Below are 21,042 nucleotides of genomic sequence, written 5' to 3' on the forward strand. Positions count from 1 at the left end.
CCACTGAGTGGGGGCTGAGAATTGTACAGGGGCCAGTGGCCAAATCCAGCTACTGATGGAACACATGAACAGTTGTGGGGATTTTTTAATGAAGCAGTTACTTGATTATCATGGGAGTGACTGTTTTATTAACATCTAGGGAAAAAATTTCTTTTCTTAGAATAGCAAGGTTGTAGGTTCAGCCCTGTTTGTCTGAGGTGGGGTGTCCTTTATTCTAATGCTGGATTTTTTTTTAGGACTGCCTCTGGGTGTCAGGGAAGGCTAGGATATGGTGGTGGTGGTAGTGGGGGGCGGTGGGTAGAGAGCGATCCTTTTGTTTATAATCCAGCTCTGGATTCCAAAGTTATAATCTTTAACCTCCCATGTGCCTTGAGAATGTGCAAGAGGCAGATAGAAGTGGGCATAAAGGAGTTCACGAAATGTCAAAATACATGGGCTTCCCGCATGGCACAGGGGTTAAAGACAGTGCTATCAAGCTATCACCAGCCACTGTAGTATGAGTTCGCTCCCCAGCTAGGGAGCTACCCACATGGCGTAGCAGACCTCTCCTGTCTCACCCATTGCTCCCCTCAGCAGTGTACTTCAGTAGATCTGCCAGTTTGTTGTAGAGCGCGGGTGAAGACCCACAGTCAGGCACCCCGTTTTGTATCGGGGTTGCTCTACAACAAGTTCTGCTCCCACTCTTTCTCGTGAATCCTCTCACCCCCTGAACCTCTTGCTTACACCCCAGTTCTTGTATGCATATATAAGTAAATCTTTTTTTAAAATGTCAAAATATGCTTCCATATAGCAGCAAACTACAAAAACTCCAATAATGCTTGTAATCACAAAAGGAAGGTAAAAACCACAGTGTATTCTGCTTTTTTTTAATATAATTTTATTTATTCATTCATTCATTCATTCATTCATTCATTCATTTATTTATATTTATACAAGCACTGGGTACAGTCAGAAGCGCGGGAGGGTGAGAGAATTCACCAGAGCCAGAGCGGGGAGCAGAGCAGGCAGAAGGACCGAAGTACACTGCTGAGGGGAGCAGCAGGCGGCAGGAGAGGTCTGCGCGCCATGTGGGACCCTCCTCCGGTGGCCGGGGAGCAGCTGGGGATCGAACCGGCGCAGCAGAGGCTGCGGGCAGCTTCGCAACCCAGCGCTCAACTGCTGCGCCACTGGGGAGGCCCTTTTAAATATCTTGTGCTGCAATATTGAGTCAAATTTACTTTCCATCCTCTTTTACAAATATCACATGCATTAGAAAAGATACTTATAAATCACATGTAAAGCCAACAGATTAGCCAATCTTAGCATAATTAACTAAGGACACACTAAGTCTGATTGTCTTTTATTTATTTATTTATTTATTTATTTATTTATTTATTTATTTATTTATTTGCTTGCTTGTTTGTTTGTTTATACATGCACTGGGTACAGCCAGAAGCGCAGGAGGGTGAGAGAATTCACCAGAGCCAGAGCAGGAAGCAGGACTGAAGTACACTGCTGAGGGGTGCAGCGGGCGGCAGGAGAGGTCTGCGTGCCATGCGGGACCCTCCTCCAGTGGCCGGGGAGCAGCCGGGGATCGAACCGGCACTGAAGAGGCTGTGGGCAGCTTCGCAACCCAGCGCTCAACCGCTGCGCCACCGGGGAGGCCCCTGATTGTCTTTTAAAGAAGCACAAAGAGAAAAGTGTTAGCAAATCTATTCAGATGGATTCTACTAGGTTTGGAGCAGGGACAGAGAAGACAGGCATCAGGAGAAACAGTGACCTGGATCTTAGAGAAACCTTTTTATTTGTTGGGGATGGATGCTGTTTTGCTACTAGAGTCAGTGGGTATTTGAGCAAAGTTGGGTGAGTTAACTGAGGAATGTTTTCTGGGCCCATTTAGGACTACTGAATTATTGTGACTTGTGGATCAGAGTTTCATAGATAATAGTAAATATTCCAGTATGGAAAAAAAAAGTGTGTAATACTCTACTTGATGTGGGTCAGATATTGTAGTATATATTTTCTCTTGTATGTTTTTCAGTCCTCAGTCCTGCTCGAGTTATTAGGGGAGAGGTACTCCCCTCCCCCTGCTCCCATTTCAGAGATTAGGAGACTGAGGCTTAGAGAGGTTGAATAAGGTTGCATAACAGTGTGGACTCTAAAGCCCAGGGCCCTGTGCCTTTGAAAGGTGGGACAAGTCACACAGTTATTTCCATTTTAGGACTGGACATATGTGGGTTCTGGGCCTGGCACAGAGTAGTCTGTATGTGAACAGGATCACATCTATAACCCAGCCCTCAGCTTTCTCCACATTTATTCCCTCCATGAGGCCAGGCTGGCTATTAATACACAGCCAGGAGGTTATACTCGAGCACAGGTTTCCTCTGTTGTCTGGTGATCTTGATCCTCCCAACAGAAATAACTGTACCCCATCCCTGGCACCCAAACACTCACCTGCTTGTGTCATTCCTATACCTCCACAGGCACCCAGACCCTCACCTGCTTGTGTCGTTCCTATACCTGCACAGGCCCCATCTCTGCATCCCTTTAGTGCTGATTTTGCCATGCCAACAAGAAGTTTGTCCCATACTTAATAATTTTAGGTTGCCATTTTGCTGTTCCTCCTTTCATCTGAGAAATGTGTTTTACCATCATTGATACCAGGCCCAGTCAGTGGGAGCTCCCTCTTGACTCAGTCTCTGGGGCAAATGGAAGACTTCAAGTATGACACCCAGTGGCCATGAGAGGTACTCATCTGGTACAATCCAGAGCTGAGCATTTCATTTCATTTTATTTTTTTAGTTTAATATATTTATTTATCTACATTGTTATTCATTTTTGTATGATGTTTGATTTCTCCCCTCAGGTGTAATCCCCATAAGATTCCCACCACCAAACCCGTGACCCATCACAATAATCTCTTGTGCAGAGCTGAGCATTTTAATCTCTAGGTTTCAAATCACTCAGAATAACCAGACAGAAGAAAGACCATTCAGGCTGCATTTTAAGCAATTTTTGCTTAGGAACAACTTTCTGGATGTTATCAGAGATGACCTTATCTGCACCCACTGTCCAAGCCAAAGCCAACTTTCAGTTTTGACTAACTGGGGGAGCAGAATAGAGTCACTATAAAAAGGCTTTTATTTTTTATTTACTACTTTTTAAATTTTGTTTTGTTGAGGTAATATTGTTTTACAGTGATGCGAGGTATAGGATTATGCTTCTTACGATGTAAGTCACCAGCCAGTTCATTATATGAATACAGAAATGCAATAGACTTCTGTATACTGATTTTGTAGCCTGACATGTAACTATATTGATTTATCATTTCTAATAGTTTTTTTGTTGTTGTTGGAATCTTTAGGGTTTTCTATGTATATTATCATGTCATATGTAAACAGTGATAGTTTTACTTCTTTTCCAATTTGGATTCCCTTTTATCTTTCTCTTGCCTCATTGCTCTAGTTAGGACTTCTAACACTACGTTGAACACTAGTGGTGAGAGTGGACATCCTTCTTATGTACCTGATAGTAGAGGAAAAGCTTTCAGTTTCTCACCATGAGAATGATGCTAGCTGTGGGTTCAGTATATACATGGACTTTCTGATGATGAGGCATGTTCCTTCTATCCCCGTTTTACTACGAGTTTTTATTACAATTGGATACTGAATTTTATTAATTGTATGCCTTCTTTGCATCTATTCATATGAGTATACATTCCTTTCCTTTTGCTGTGGTAAATCACACTGACTGATTTATGTATATTGGAATGAATCCCATCTGGGTATGACATATGATTCTTTTACTGCATTGTTGAATTTGGTTTGCTGAGATTTTTTTGAGAATTTTTGCTTCTGTGTTCATCAGAGATATTGGCCTGTGGTTTTCTTTTTTTGTGATGTTCTGGTCTGCTTTTGGTATCAGAGTGATGTTGGCCTCATAAAATAGGTTTGGGAAGGCCTCCCTGGTGGCGCAAGGGGTTAAGCACTGCACTATGAAGCAATACACAGCCTCTGCAGCATGAGTTCGATCCCCGGCTGGCCAGGGAGAATCCCACATGGCGCAGCAGATCTCTCCTGCCTCGCCCGCTGCTCCCCTCAGCAGTGTATTTCAGTCAATCTGCCTGTTCTGTTTCCCACTTTGTCTCTGGTGAATCCTTTCACCCCCCGCATCTCTGGCCTGTACCCCAGCTCTTGTATGCATAAATAAATAAATATTTAAAAAAAAATAGGTTTGGACATCTTTACAGACACATCACTCAAAGCAGTGATGTGAAGGCAAAGATAAACAGCTGGGACTACATCAAATTAAAGAGTTTCTGCACAGCAAAAGAGACAATAACAAAAACAAAGAGAAACCCCACTGACTGGGAGAACATTTTTGCACACAACACTAATGATAAAAGACTGATCACAAAAATCTACAAAGAGCTGATGAGACTCAACAAAAACAAAGAAAATAGTCCAGTCAAAAAATGGGCAGAAGAGCTAAAAAGAAATTTCTCTGAAGAGGAACTGCAAATGGCCAACAGGCATATGTAAAAATGTTCAACATCACTTGTAATCAGGGAAATGCAAATCAAAACTACAATGAGATGCCATCTTACACCAGTGAGAATGGCACATATTAAAAAAACAAGCAACAACAAATGTTGGTGAGATTGTAGAGAAAAAGGAACTCTCCTGCACTGTTGGTGGAAGTGCAAACTGGTCCAACCACTATGGAGAGCTGCGTGGAGATTTCTTGACCTACTAAACATAGAGCTTCCATATGATCCAGCAATTCCACTCCTAGGTATTTACCCAAAGGACACAGAAACATCAATTCCAAAGAGCACCTGCACCCCTATGTTTATAGCAGCACTATTTACAATAGCTAAGCTATGGAAACAACCCAAATGCCCAAAAATAGATGACTGGATCAAGAAGATGGTACATATACACCATGGAATGTTACTCAGCATTCAAAAAAGATAAACACATGCAATTTGCAGCAACATGGATGGCGCTGGAAGGGATCATGCTCAGCGAAATAAGCCAGAAAGAAAAAGAAAAATACCGGATGGTCTCACTCATAGCAGGAATCTAGAAAAGTTAAAATAAGAGACCAGGAAAAAGAATAACTATAAGAAAATAAAAATCAAAAACAACAAACAACTATGAACCCAGAGACACTCTATGGGAGGTGGGGGGCGGGGAAGGAGGGATTGGGGTCAAAATAAGGGGGTTGCAATTGTATGGGGAATATAAAAATAAAATTTAAATTAAAAAAAAATAGGTTTGGGAGCATTCCTTCCTCAATTTTTTTTTCTTCCTCAATTTTTTTTGAAGCATATGAGAAGGATGACTTTGAGAACAGCCCTTAGGATTTTGTTGCTTCTTGAAAGCCAACTTCTTTTTGGCAGACATCATCTTTGCTCTCGCAGCTTTGGGTTTTGCTGCCTTGGCTTCACTGCCTTGTGCTTGGCAAGGCTCTTGGTGGCCTCCTTAGGCTTGGCAGAGGCCTTAGTCTTCTTGGGATTCTTGGCTACTTTTGGATGCCAGTGGTTGTGGGTTTCTTTACCTTCTTGGGAATCTTCCCTGCTTTCTTGGCTCCCAAGGTATTCTTGGGCTTCTTAAGGGTGGCCCTGTGGGATTCTTAACTTTAACTGCCCCTAGATTCTTGACTTTGAGTTTTGTTTCCCTCAGAGGCAGCCTCTTTGTTGAGTTTAAAGGAGCCCAAGACACCAGTGCCCTTGGTGTGCTGCCCTTGCTCACCATTCTCTTATGGCCCCGCTTGATGTGGCTGCTGTTCTTCTCTACTTCACAGCCACCACCAGCCAGCAAAAGGCCATTGTGCTTCCTGGAAGTGGTCACAGCCCTAGTGGTCAGTTCTGAGGCAGAGGCCAGGTAGCCTTACGCTCCACAGTGCCACTGCCTGCCTTCTTGATCACCTTTGTCTTGGTAGAGAGACTCCTCCACCAGTGCAGAGGCAGCCGTCCCAGCAGTAGTTTCTGCTATGGCAATGGGAGAGATTGGTAGAGGAAAAGAGATCAAAATTCCAAGGAACAAGTTTTGTGATTGAAACTATCATATTAGCTCTTGATTCCTTTCTCAAAATACCAGAGGCCAGCTCTCAAATCCATAGGATACTGTGATACCTTGATATGTAGAGTTGTTCTTTTTTTTTCCCTTAAATTATGAGTTAGAGCATATACACAGCACAGAGCAAAACCACTTATGGATGTTCAAGCACTAATTATATAATTAACAAATTCTGTTTTAAGCTGTAAAACATTGTTAGCATCCCAGAACCACCCTTATCGTTCCCCCATCATAGCCCTGTCCTGCTCACTATAGGTAACTACCATCCTGCCTCTTATAATTATTTTCTTGCTTTTCTTCATAGTTTTACCTCCTATGTTTATATCCCTAAGCAATATTTCTATTTCACCACTTTTAGAGTCTTATAAATGTAGACATACCATGCAGCCTATTTGTTTGTTCTTTAAACATATTTTTCTTATTTTGCCCTTTAGAAACCCCCGAGTCAGGAATCATGGCAGCCAAACCCAAGCTCTACTACTTTCATGGCAGGGGCAGGATGGAGTCGATCCGCTGGCTTCTGGCAGCAGCTGGAGTGGAGGTTGGTGTTTGGAAAGAGAAAATAGAGTGATTTGAGTGACACTGAAGTGGGTCTCGTCCCCTTCCAATACAAGATGGTGACTTTAAACGCCACTCTTTGCCTCTCAACTGTCTTCCTTTGTCAGGGATGAAAGAGGAGGGATTACCACTCTCTGTTTAAGTGGCCATCAGAGTGGAAACCCAGGGAAGCATTCTTAGGGACTGAAAGATCTTGGTGGATCTTAAGAAGGAGAGTGAGAAGGACATATCTGAATCATTCTATTTAATGGGACCAGTTGATTTTGTAGGGTCTGCCTCCTCTGCCTCAACACCTCAGTCTTGTTCTAGTCACATCTGCCCCACCTGGAGACAGGCCCACCTGCACGCTGGTGTCCCTTCAAATCCTCATCTGAAAGATCTGGCAAAAACATTCCTTCACTCTAACTGCCCTTTCTGCTGCCTTTTCCATAGATTTTCACAAGTGCTTTGGAATTTTGTTTCATGCAATTTTAGACTTTCTTTTCCCTATTTGAATGCCATGGCCTCTAGAACAAAGACTCATTACCTTCTTTGTTTTGTTCACCTTATTCTACACTTATCTCAAGATCCTTCACATAAAAGTTTTAGAAATTTATCAATAAATTATGATAACTCCCTCTAGGTCATGCTCTTTAGATCTGTTTCACTGAATATATGAACAATAAAGAGAACTTCAGTTTATCCTGAATGAGAGGTGGAATAACAGAAGAGAAAGAAAGTGAGAAAACGGAAGAGGAGAAAGTTTCCTTTTAAAATTTTTATTCTGGGAGCCATAGGGCATTTTATGTTTTATATTGTGAACATTTCTCCTCTCCTCCTTGCCCTCCCCCTGACTTCCCTTCCTGCCCTCCCTTCCTGTCCTTGCTACGGTTATAACAATGTCTTTATTTTTATCTAGTTTGAGGAAGAATTTCTTGAAACAAGAGAACAATACGAGAAGTTGCAGAAGGGTGAGTCTAATTTTATTCAATGTTATATTATTAGAAAGAAGTGGAAAATTGTTTCTGGAAATATTCACTTCAGTATAGATCATAGGGCTCCAGAAAGACTCTTAGAAAAGACACATTCATTGTATGATTGCTAGTATTGATGATGGTTCACCATGTCCCGGGCACAGAGGTAAATTTGTCACAGGCCTTGTCTACTTGGCCTTCATAAGACTGTTCAAGTAGATGATGACTGTGACCTCAGTTAAATATGGTAGTATGGGTTGACCCAGAGCCACTTGGGTCAACACTCCCCATCCCTTTAAAAATTCATAAAGGGTTAAGACAAGGGGTTAAGACACAACCTGTGAAGCTGTCCTCAGCCTCTGCAGCAAGAGTTCGAGCCCTGGCCAGGGAGCTACCCACATGGTGCAGCAGACCTCTTCTGTCTCGCCCACAGCTCCCCTCACCAGTGCGTTTCAGTTAGTCTGCCTGTTCTGTTCCCTACTCTGTCTCTGGGGAATCTTCTCACCCCCCCATACCTCTGGCCTGTACCCCAGCTCTTGTATGCATAAATAAGTAAATCTTAAAAAAAATTGAACACTTATAGAACTTCCTTTAGGAAATGGAAGTTTTTAAGTCTCTTCAGTAATAATACTATTGATATTTCCAAAGCATGAACACAAATAATACCTTATTTTTACTTGAAGAAATTAAGTATATGGGCAGCATAAGCAGGATAGGTACTGTGTGGAGCAGGAAAGAGGCTCAGAGAAATTAGAGACTCACTCACAATCACCCAACCAGCCAGGGGCACTAGCTCTCTGGAAAGCTGTGACTGGTGGCAATGTCCTTGCAACCAGCTGTTATTGCCTTTCACTATGGCAAGTAGCAACAGTAGTGGAAATTTGAGAAATTAACTGTGGTTTTTGCCAATGCACTGACAAAATCTTGTTCCTATTCTGGGTAACTTTTTCTCATTTTCAACAATGTGCAAGTAGGTGTTAATGGAAAATTAGAAGTGGACAATTCTGTAGGCTTACAACCACCATGCAAGGTGGTTTAACCTCTCTTTGCTCAAACCACAGATGGACGCCTGCTCTTTGGCCAAGTGCCTCTGGTTGAGATGGATGGAATGGCACTGACACAGACGAGGGCCATCCTCAGCTACCTTGCTGCCAAGTACAACTTGTATGGAAAGGACTTGAAGGAGAGAGTCAGGTACCATAATGTTCATGCTTGTACATTAAGTCTTCATTTAACATTGTTGAGAGGTCTTGGATGTTGTGACGTGAGCAAAACACAAGGGGCTAAGTTGCAGCACTATGAAGCTATCTGCAGCTGCTGCAGCATGAGTTCGATCCCCGGCCAGGGAGGTGACCCACATGGTGCAGCAGGCTTCTCCTGACTTGCCCTCTGCTCCCCTCAAGAGGGTATTTTAGTCAATCCACCTGTTCTGTTTCCCACTCTGTCTCTGGTGAATCCTCTCACCCCCTGCACCTCTGGCCTGCACCCCAGCTCTTATATGCATAAATAAACAAATCATTAAAAAAATATATAAGGAACCAGTTTTACCACAGACCAATTGACAAAATAAGCATTAAGTTCCTATGACACTTGTCTAATTACAAAATAATCACCAAGCTTGTAAATAAAGACTCCAAACTCATTCAATATTAAATAATAGTTACTAATTTCATTCATTCATTCATTTATTTTCCAACCCACTTATTTCAGTTCAGGGTTGTGGGTAGCAAGAGCCTATCGTGGCAACTCAGGGTACAAGGTGGAACCCAGCCCTGGGCAGGATACCCTTCCATTGCAGGATGAACTCGCCCACCCACCCACTTAGACTAGGATAGTAGAGACATGCCAGTGAGCCTAACTGCATATCTTAGACATGTGGAAGGAAACCAGAGGACCTGGAAAAAACCCACACAGACCTGGGGAGGCTACACAAATGCCACACAGACTGCCAGGAACCATTTTTTTCTCATCAAAGTTATGATGTTGAACAAAGATTATTCTAGAATTCTATTTTTAAAAAGATTTATTTTTATTTATGCATACAAGAACTGTGGTGTAAGCCAGAGGTGCAGGGGGTGAGATGATTCATCAGAGACAGAATGAGGAACAGAACAGGTGGATCTACTGAAATAAATACACTGCTGAGGGAAGTGTGGGCAAGGCAGGAGAGGTCTGCCACACTATCTGGGTAGCTCCCTGGCCAGGGGCCGAACTCAGGCCACAGTGGCTGGTGATAGCTTGTGGTGGCTGGTGATAGCTTGATAGTGCTAAGACTTTCACCCCTGCACCACCAGGGAGGCCCCCATATTCCAGAATTCTTATCCAAGATCTGCAGGCTTCACCGACTGAGTCCTGATTCAGGTGCAGCCTGTCATGCTGGACTGAGGGGTGAAGACAGGAGGAGCAAAGAGGAGACATGCTTCCTACACCAGCCATGTCTTGTGCTTAACTGAGTAATAAGTAGCCCAGGTCTCCCCTTTATTACTCATAGTGTTCTGCATTCAACATTCTCATATTCTCTCTGCTCTCCTAACAAAATATATTCTCATAAAATGACCTGGTAAATTCTACATGATGGTGGAAAGGATTAACTCAGTAAACAAATAGATGAATGACCCATTATCACAAATGCTATTTAACATATCACCTTGAAACACAGTGACTTAAATCAGCAAGCATGTCTTATTGCATGCCCGTCTATGGAATAACTAGCCAGACTTGACTCATCTTGACTGAACTCACTCATATGTCTATAGTCAACCAGTAGTCAGCCAGGAGGCTTTGGTCTTGGGTATTGACCGTCAATTTAGGGGGGAAAGGATCATATGCTTCTCATCCTGATTCATTCTCCTAGTGGCTAGGTGGAGTTGAAAGAGAGGGCATATGAAGCCCCAAGTTCTAGGCTCAGAGCTGACACCTCATAGATCCCACCTCATTCTCTTAGACAGTCATGAGGTCAGCCTGGATAACAGGCTCCAGTATTGTTTTATCACAAATATTAGAAGGTGAACATCTGTGACAGTTTGCTGTTCTTTTTGCATCTACGTACCATTTGCTCTGTGCACACTGCTAGACTTGGCTGAGGATGACTGGGTGATCATTCTCCATATTAGTTTTACAAGAGATAAATAGACTTGAGGCAAAACAAGGACTTACAACTGTAAAATTTTATTCTTCATTTGGTCGCGATAAGGTTGGGTGAGAAGGGATCAATATACATAGAAGACTGGACAGAAGTTAAGACCCAAGCTAATTTTTCAGAAAGAGGAGAGAGAAAGAGTACATAACCTGGAATGAGCAAAATTTCTAACAAGAAACAGCACATCCCAAATTCCCACATTTCCATCTTTCAACCAAACTTAGTTTAGTCATTCTAACCTGTAATCCCAAATGTGTAGGGCAAGAGAAAGTTTCTTTTTTTTATAACAATGTAAGCAAGTACTAGCCTACAAAAGCAATCTGCTTCCCAGTAGTTTGATGCATCTTCAAAAAAATTCTTTTTAATCCCCCTGATTTGTCCAAGATGTGTACCCTAAGTCATAAATAGCATCTTTATTATTCTTTCCTTCAGGTTGGGAATGAACTGCACTAGATTAAAGAAAGCAAGCAAGCTAGGTGGCAGTCTAACATGGAAGAAAGATGATTTATAATCAGACTGGTCAATAAAAGTCTTTTCATATGCGTTAAAAAGAAAGACAAGAAAAAGAAAACAAAATTTGTTGGGCAATTAGCACATGGTGGAGTATACAAGATACACAATGAGTTTGCAAACTAGTTGTAGAAATAACTAGTATGTCATGCCTGCACCAAAAGGCCAATAAGTAACAATATATATTATCATTGGTTTCAGTAAGCATTTTAAAAAGTGTCAATTAAAGGAAAATTTTAAAGAGCAGGAAATAGAGTTGTTTGACCTGACCAAGAACTTTTCTCAGTTGACTAATTGAAGACCTGCTCAATTATATGTCTCCTCTAAATAAGTGAAAATGTTCTGGTACTAAATAGTTTTGCACTACTTGGTAAATGTCATTCAATTCAGATTTTAAAATGATATAATCTAATTACTTGTTAATGGCAGACTTCAACTTAAAGGCTCTCATAATTCTTTCACATATCACTTTATTCAACAAACATTTCCATAGACCCTGCTGTACTGCAGTCACTTGGCTGATATTGGCTCCTAAGCATGGAAGCTTAAGGCAGAGGGCATCAAAAGTCACCTGCTCCAATTTATACCATATAAGTGGCAGATTTGGAAACCCCATACTCAAAAGTTTCCTCTTGGAATAAGAATTACATTTTTTTGTCAGGATCGATATGTATGCTGATGGGACCCTGGATCTCATGCTGATGATTGCTGGGGGTGCATTTAAGCCACCTAAGGACAAAGAGGAGAACCTTGTTTTAACTGTGAAGAAAGCTAAAACCCGTTACTTCCCAGTCTTTGAAAAGGTAGGCTGCAAGAACCTAGACTTTTACACTCTTTTTGCTGTTAAGAATGTTTAAAGAGGGCCTCCCCTGGTGGTGCAGCGGTTGAGCGCTGGGCGGTTTCATCCCCGGCCACCTGTGAGGGTCCCACATGGCGCGCAGAGCTCTCCTGCTGCCTGCTGCTCCCCTCAGCAGTGTATTTTGTCTGTCTGCCTGTTCTGCTCCCTGCTCTGGCTCTGGTGAATTCTGTCACCCTCCCGTGCTTCTGACTGTACCCAGTGCTTGTATAAATAAATAAATAAATCTTTAAAACAAAACGAAACAAAAGAATGTTTAAAGAGTGCATATCTCTGAAAAGATAGAAATGATGTTAGAGATTTACTGCATTTGGACCAAAACTTTAATAAGGACTCTAGAACAAATGGCATGTGTAACTATGGAATTTCCAACAAAATATAGTTGGAATAGGCCAAGTGCACTGAAAGGATGCAGCATTTCTATTCTGATTTAAAAAATAAGCCATCACTTCTTTGCCGCATCTACTCCGAGAATGAAGACCATTCTCAGCAATCAGACTGTCGACATTCCAGAAAATGTTGACATATCCCTGAAGGGTCGCACTGTTATTGTGAAGGGCACCAGAGGCACCCTGCGGAGGGACTTCAATCACATCAATGTCGAACTCAGTTTGCTTGGGAAGAAAAAGAAGAGGCTCCGGGTTGACAAATGGTGGGGAAATAGAAAGGAACTGGCTACTGTTCGCACTATCTGTAGTCATGTACAGAACATGATCAAGGGTGTTACACTGGGCTTCCGTTATAAGATGAGGTCTGTGTATGCTCACTTCCCTATCAACGTTGTTATTCAGGAGAATGGGTCTCTTGTTGAAATCCGAAATTTCTTGGGTGAAAAATACATTCGCAGGGTTCGGATGAGACAAGGTGTTGCTTGTTCAGTATCTCAAGCCCAGAAAGATGAGTTGATTCTTGAAGGAAACGACATTGAACTTGTATCAAATTCAGCTGCTTTGATTCAGCAAGCCACGACAGTTAAAAACAAGGATATCAGGAAATTTTTGGATGGTATCTATGTTTCTGAAAAGGGAACAGTTCAGCAAGCTGATGAGTAAGATTTAAGTTGTCCAGCTACAGAGCAGCAAGATAATGGATGATTTCTTAGACCTATTTGTGATACATCTTTAAGATGCAATAATAAAAGTCTTCATTGAAAAAAAAATAAAAAATAAAATAAAAAATAAGCCATCAGCCCAAGGTGTCACCACCTCAGATTCCTTTGAAGTCAGTAAGGTTTTTTTATTGTAGGCTAATCATACCTCAATCAAAAGAATGCCTTTTAAAGTTATAGCTTTTTAAAGTCATTTTGGGTGAATACTAATTACAAATATCCTCAGTACATCTGATCAGTTTCCAAGCCTAGAGAATAACAGGAGACATGATAGACTTGTTAGCAGGGGATCCCATAAATAAAGGTTTGCAAAACAAAAGAATTCTGCAGATTTATTCTCAGTGTTAGGCAAGAAGATTTACTGTTGATTGCACTATATAGTTAAGAGTTCTTCCAATTTCAGAGTATCAGACAAGTAAGTTCCTGTTATCTGGAGACAGTGTATAAAGTTGTCAAGATACCTTCCATCTAAAAAAATATTTTCTTTGAGTTATAGTATTAAGGTATCACAGAACAGATTTTGAAACCTATGTGTCCTAATCCACGACTTCCAATACGTTTAAAATATTTTTTTTTTGTTCAAAATAGGGTCAAACTCAAATTCATTCATTGGAATTAGTCAATTGCATTTCTTAAACTGCTTTTAATCCATGAGGCCACCCTTTTTTCTCTTTCTCTCCTTTTTTTTTTCCTCTTTCATTTTTCTTGTTCTGTCTCCCACAGTGGATTTTACTAATTGCAACCTACCCTTTTATTCACTAGACTCCCTGCTAATTGGAAGTTAAAATTAGAGGCTAGATCATGTTCAGGTTTGATTATTTGGCCAGACTACTTTGTAGGTGGTTTGTGGTTTGTTCAGTAGCAAACACACAGTCTGGTTATCATTGTCACATCAATGAGACTGATGATCAGGGCCCAGATCCACTGATTCACTAGTAGATGCAAAATGTGGACCTCCTGATTCTATCAGTCTTTCTTCACTTCTTAGCTGCAATACTGTCTAAAAAATGAGTCTTCCAGCATAATACATTTGGTTACCCTTGGGTGTGGTTTATGAAGGACATGATTTCTTTTTATTCATCATTTTACAAAATTATTTAGCTACCTAAATTCTTCATTGGTGAGTTTAATTTTTTTGTTCTTGTGTTATTCTTTAAGCAGCATGATAATATTATTTGTGGACATAAATATAAACATAGTTGCTGTGTTTTGATTATTTTCAGACCTCATTTTTCTAATTTATTTATTTTTATTTATGAAGTATGATTGTTTTACAAATTTGTTAATATTTTGACAATATAGGATTTATCCCCTTAGGTGTGGTCATTGTAGCTCTCCCATCACCAAAGAATCTCTGCCATAGTCCCTTGTGCTCTCCCCAATTTCTCATTCCTCCTCCTCTCCCTCCCTCTTCCCTACCCCTCTTAGATATCTCCAATCTATGGTCAGTTTTCAAGGACTGGTTTTAAAGTTTGGCTTTGTTTGACCCTTTGGTTTCTCTATATTCCACATGTAAGTGATACCACCCAGTATTTATCTTTCTCCTTCTGGCTTATTTCATTTAGCATAACCTTTTCCAGGTTCATTCACATTGCCACAAATGGCATTAGTTTATCTTTATTGATCATTGAGTAGTATACCATTGTATATAGATATATATACCACATCTTGATCCACTCATCTGTTTTTGGGCATTTAGATTGTTTCCATATCTTGGCTATTGTAAATAGTGCCTCAATAAACATAGGGGCTGAGGTTTCCATTCAAATTAGTATTTTTTATGTACTTTGGGTAGATTCCTAGGAGTGAAATTGCTGGATTGTATGGCAGATCCATTTTAGTTAGTTTTTTTTTTAAAGATTTATTTATTTATTCATGCAAGAACTGGGGTACAGGCCAGAGTATGGGGGGTGAGAGGATTCACCAGAGAGAGAGTGGAGAACAGAACAGGCAGATCGACTGAAATACACTGCTGAGGGGAGTAGCGGGAGAGACAGGAGAGGTCTGCTGTGCCATGTGGGTAGCTCCCTGGCCGGGGATTGAACTTGTGCTGCAGTGGCTGCGGGCAGCCTCATAGGTTGCATCTTAACACCTTGCGCCACCAGGGAGGTCCCATTTTAGTCTTTTGAAGAACCTTCACAATGCTTTCCACAGGAGCTGGACCAGTCTCCATTCCCACCAACAGTGTAAGAGGAATCCTTTTTCTTACACCCTTGCCAACACTTATTTCTGATTTTTTATTTTTGTTTGTTTTTTTAATATGGGCCACTCTGACAGGTATGAGGTGGTAACTCATTGTTTTGACTTGTATTTCCCTGATGATAGTGATAATGAATATATTTTCATGTGCCTGTTGGCTATGGAAGTACTTCATGTTCCTTTGCAGAGTGCCTCTTTACTACTTCTGTCCATTTTTAAAAAATATTTTATTTTATATAATTCTTACATCATTTTTCATTTTTGCACAATGTATGCATTTTCATTTTTGTTATATTCCCCATACAATTGCACCCCCCTTATGTTGACCCTAACCCTTCCTCTCCCCACAATGCGTCTCTGGTTTATAGTTGCTGGTGTCACTCATAGCAGGAATTTAGAAATCCTAAATAAGGAACCAGGAAAAAGACTAATTATAATAAAGTAAAAATCAAAATCAACAAGCAACTATAAACTTCTGTCCATTTTTTGATTGGGCTGTTTGATTTCTTTTTGTTGAGCTGTATAAGCAAAGCTCTTATTCTAAAGGGAATTGAAGTATCCTATCTTTTGGCCAGTGTTAGCTTCTATTTTTTTCGTGGTCTTTTTTTTTTTTTTTTTTAAGAAAATTCCTTTTTTTTTTTTTAAGATTGATTTATTTATTTATACAAGCACTGTGTACAGTCAGAAGCGCGGGAGGGTGAGAGAATTCACCAGAGCCAGAGCGGGGAGCAGAACAGGCAGACAGACGAAGTACACTGCTGCGGGGAGCAGCAGGTGCAACAGGAGAGGTCTGCCTGCTATGTGGGACCCTCACCGGTGGCCAGGGATTGAACCGGCGCTGCAGAGGCTGCAGGCAGCTTTGCAGCCCAGTGCTCAACTGCTGCGCCACCAGGGGGGGGCCCTATTTGTGGTCTTTTTAACATGACTTCAGCCATGTATTTTCTCTTCCTTATGATTTTCTTTTCTCTGGCACACTTTATTATAAGATTACATTGTATAATACATATAACATGCAAAATATGTGTTCATCAACTGTTTATGTTGTCACTAAGGCTTCTAGTCAACAACAGGTTGCTATTATTAGCTAACTTTTCTTGGAGTCCAAAGTTATATGCATATTTTTTACTGCATGGAAGGGCAACACTTCTAACAGCCATGTTGTTCAAGGTCAACAGTATTTATCTTTTTAGATTTTATGTATATCTGGTATACTTTTAATACTATGTGCTTTATTTTGGATTTGTTTCTATTTATCGCCTCAATATTTCTTTTCGTTTGGAGAAAAACTTTTTAATTCTGGAAAATTTTCTACCTAATAACACTTGAGAATGATTTCATCCTTGTTTTCTCTATTCTGCCCTTCTGGGTTGTTGTTAGATATGTGTGGGAGCTTCATATTTTTCTTCCATGGTATTTAGTTTTTCATATTTTATCTTATTTCTCTGGGTTTCATCAGATCTGTGCACCCAATTACTAACTCTTTCCGCCCCCAACTTTTGCATTGAGGTTTTTGTTTTTAAAGATTTTATTTATTTTTTGCGTAGAAGACCTGGAGTGTAGGCCAGAGGTATGGGGGGGAAGGGATTCACCAGAGACAGAGTGAGGAGCAGAACAGGCTCATCTACTGAAATACACTGCTAAGGGGAGCAATGGGTGAAACAGGAGAGGTCTGCTGCGCCATGTGGCCTAGCTCCCAGGCTGGGGACCAAACTCTGGCCATCACAGTGGGCCATCTCCATGACAGCACTGAGGCCCAAACTCTAGGCCACCAGGGTGGTTCTTACACTAAGTTTTTTATATCAATGTTTATATTTTTATTGCAAAATTTTACTAGAATATTTTTAAAATTCATATACTCTTTTTTCTATGTGCCTTTCTTTTTTATCTCTTTGCATATTTTTAATTCCTTAAAGAGTTTATTCTTTTTTGGTTCAAAATTCTGACAATTCTCCTTTTTGAGGGAATCTGTTGCCTCTGTCTCATGAAGAGTAGTTTCATTACACATTACATGCTGTACAATTTGTAGCTCTGAGCCTGTTTTAGGAAGGAATTACACTCCATGTGTTGAATATTTGATATTCCACTGTTTTCATTTTTGCCTTGGCTGGTATACTCTAGAAATCACTGACTTTGGACATTTTTTGCCTAATCTGTACTAACATTGTTATTGCCTTAGTATAAAACTAAGAGTTCTTTCTTGTATATGTAATAGGAAGAGATGTGGTATTCGAATATACCGTTGCTCTTTATTTGTGGAATAAACCTATAATTTGTATATCTATTACACAAAACTGCATCTGAGACATTTTTATATTTACTTTTCAGTGGATAGTAAAAAGGCTCAGATTTGGACTTCTGGTATCCCTTGGGGATTTAAGTTTTCTACTTGCACTATAGTAATCAGATTTTAGCAGATCATAACCTTTGTGTCTCCCTATACTAGCGGGTACAATTTTACTTATTCAGCAGCAGGTCCATAAGTGGGAGCTCGATGCTAGCATTTTACCACCCAAAATGTCTTGATAACATTGATACGTTTCCAAAAAGATGGTGCCAATTTACTGAAATATGTAAGATTGCTGGATTTAACCTATCCTTGCAGGCATTGTTGGAGACTACCAAGAAAAAGATTCTTTAGTAAATTTGATGTGTACGTAGGATTACAAATATATTTGTAATATTTGTTTTTATTTGTAATCTATTTTTATTTATATTCTTTTTTTCTATAGGTTTTGAAAGATCATGGAGAGGATTTTCTTGTTGGTAACAAATTCAGTTGGGCAGACATACAACTGTTAGAAGCTATTTTAATGTTGGAAGAACTTGATGCTTCTGTTCTTTCTGACTTCCCTCTGCTAAAGGTAGTGTATTAACATCCATACAAAGCCCACAAAAAATGGACAGCTGGCCTGAAACAAAATGTGCCTCCAGGTCAATCACAAAAGAAAGTTAGGAAGACTGTTTCAAAGATTATTCCATTCATTTTGGCAATTTTCTTCTCCTTATTCAGAAAGAATCTTAGGACATAAAATCTTACGAAGTGAGAAAGAATGGATTGTTTTGATTTCTGGGACAAATATTTAGTTTTGATTTCTGGGATAAATATTTAGCAGTGTCCCTTTTTATAGTGTTTCCTATTTTTTTAGTGCTTTGAGCGTTTGTTCCTCATGAAGGAATGTTAACAAGTCTGTTTTTGTTGTTTCCTTCCCCAGCTTCTACCAGACAACTCTGTCCCCTCCTCAGTTCCCCAGACGCCAGGGCCCTCCCACCCTGTGTATTGCCTTAATTTTTAAGAGTTTCTGTGTGGATGGCACTATCTATCTCCTGTTGCACTGTGGTAGTCTTCAGACTTGTCCTTCTGAATCCTGCCACCTCCAGATCTTACCTGGCCTCTAGTCCAGTTCCTTAGAGTTATTTTATCTAAGAAGTGACTTTACATTTTGTAGTTAAGAACATTTTTTTTTATTACTAAAGAAATGAAAAAATGCAAGTACATGTGGCTACCATAGACGTTTGTATAAACCAAGAAAAGAAAAAGCTCTAACCAGCCTAATGTTACTGTATTACATTCCCTGACCCATTATTTTACATTTTCCTTCCAAATAAGATCATATGAAATATTGTTCTATGGCCTGCTTTTAAAATTTTTCTCAATTATCACCAATGTAGATGAATAAATATTCTTTTGCAATATAATTTTATTTTATATTCATTAGGCCATTGTGTCGCATTTCTTTGAAAAATCAGAACTACATACAAAGGGCACAAATTGAGAAATCTCTTTCCCATCACTGCCTCTCCCACCTCCCCATTCTCATAATCACTTTTGTTGGTGTCCTGTGTACCTTGCTGGTGTTCCTATTTATGCAGATACAAGCAAATCTCAATATATAGTCCCGTCCTGCTTTCCTACACAAAAAGGTAAATAGTATAAAAAAGTATGTGTCTTGTTCTGACCTCGGCTTTTTTTTTTTTTTTTTAAGCTGAACAATGCATTCCAGAGATCTTTCCTTGTCAATAAAGGAAACTTCTTTCCTCTTATATATAACATCATTTTAAATTGCTGGCTTATATTTCTTGCAGAGACGTACTATCATTTATAAAACCAGTTTTCTTTTTCTGGAAGCGTAGGTTAATTCTATTTTCATTGTGCTAACATTCCTATAGTTTTTTCTTTGCTCATACCCTTACACTTCACTTATAATAAATTCCTAGAAAAGAATTGATAGGTTAAAGAGTATGAATTTTTCAGAGTTTTTAGTATGCACTGCCTAGTCGCAACAGTGATTTTCAATAAAAAAATTTAACTCATTTAAACATGACAGCAATTGTATTACGCTTCCCAGGAAAACCCAGCAAAGATGTGTTGTGGGATTAGTTCAGATTTGACACCTTGGATTATATAAACTGGCAATCTAAGTCTCTCCTAAAAGTTTGATTTTTCTCAAAGGTTGTGACTGTTTTATTGGTTCTCATTTCAGGCATTTAAAACAAGGATCAGCAATATTCCTACAATTAAGGCCTTCCTGCAGCCCGGGAGTAAGAGGAAGCAGCCCCCGGATAGCCACTACATACAGGTTGTCAGGAATGTTCTGCAGTTCTGATGGCATCAAGTCTCACGATGGCAACAGTATTGACCCAATTGCAGCATTGACACCTGCCACCAGTCAGGGCCAGCTGTAAATTCTAGGAGTCAAGTATCCGAATAGAACAAAACCACATTGCCAATAACAACAAATGTTCATTAAATGCAGTGTGAGACCATTGCAAAGTGTTAACATTTTTTTTTCAATTTGTCAATTGTAGATGATACAATTTTGTGAAATCAGTGTTCTATAGAAATAGGAGGCAAATATATTTATGTCAGTGACGACATGGGACACTGCTCTTGCTTCCTGCATTAAGATCAGGATCACTGAGAAGAGAGGGATCAGTGATTTGGGGGGTAGGATCTCTCCAACACCCTGAAGCTATATAAGTATTGCAATAGGAAAAAAGGGGCAAATTGAGATTAAGATGATGACTGATGCTAGTAGATTCTAAAAGGAAGTATAGGGAGCAGAAAATGTCCAGGGACCACCATTTTAAGACCCTGAATCTAAACTTGGACAATTAGACACTCATGTTCTACTAAACATAGCCACTAAGACTCTTATTTTCTTCAGTAAAACATTTCCAAATAACACTGAAATTGAGATACAACCAATGACTATTTGCACGAATTGACCCAAACAGTCTCTAGCCTTGGTATACTTTAAGGGTAACTGTTGTGTTACAAGTGGTATAACTCAGCAATCTGTTACAGGGCAGGGAGAGGGCCACTCCAGACCCGGCAAACCTGCCTGCTTTAAATGGGTTCTGCCATCCGCAGCATCAACACAAAACACATGAGACTTTAATGGGAAGGGACTTTGATACAATTAGGAAACAATACAGGAAAGGCAAAGAATATAGTTTCTAAATCAAGCACCCAAATTTACCCAACCCCTCGTGGGTAAAAGTCCATCCAAGAAGGATTGGCCCAGAGCAAGGTCCCAAAGCCTGTGATAAGTCTAAAGTACCTTCCAGTGGGGACCCACAGAAAAGGATCAGAAACAACCAGACAAATCTGGAGGGAAAGGAGCAAAATCAAAAGCAAGACAAAAACCACCATGGTC

At 40.1% G+C, this 21,042-nt stretch overlaps 2 protein-coding genes across 2 annotated transcripts; both read left to right on the top strand.

Annotated features, from left to right (window-relative positions):
- Positions 1-6,516: 6,516 nt before the first annotated feature.
- Positions 6,517-19,989, top strand: LOC311167457 (glutathione S-transferase alpha-4-like; the record flags this gene model as incomplete). Its single annotated transcript, XM_084228478.1, has 6 exons — positions 6,517-6,603; positions 7,519-7,570; positions 8,635-8,767; positions 11,884-12,025; positions 18,115-18,246; positions 19,867-19,989. The coding sequence occupies 6 exons, from the start codon at positions 6,517-6,519 to the stop codon at positions 19,987-19,989; spliced, it is 669 nt and encodes a 222-aa protein (XP_084084604.1).
- Positions 12,537-13,332, top strand: LOC311167459 (large ribosomal subunit protein uL6-like). The gene has a single exon (XM_084228479.1). The coding sequence runs from the start codon at positions 12,552-12,554 to the stop codon at positions 13,128-13,130; it is 579 nt and encodes a 192-aa protein (XP_084084605.1). The 5' UTR covers positions 12,537-12,551; the 3' UTR covers positions 13,131-13,332.
- Positions 19,990-21,042: the final 1,053 nt, after the last annotated feature.

The sequence above is a fragment of the Talpa europaea genome (assembly GCF_964194135.1).
Source record: "Talpa europaea genome assembly, chromosome: 2".
Taxonomy (NCBI): domain Eukaryota; kingdom Metazoa; phylum Chordata; class Mammalia; order Eulipotyphla; family Talpidae; genus Talpa; species Talpa europaea.

What these genes read in the sequence shown, in the direction of transcription:
- LOC311167459 (XM_084228479.1), top strand. Translation starts at nt 12,552, where the DNA reads ATGAAGACCATTCTCAGCAATCAGACTGTCGACATTCCAGAAAATGTT.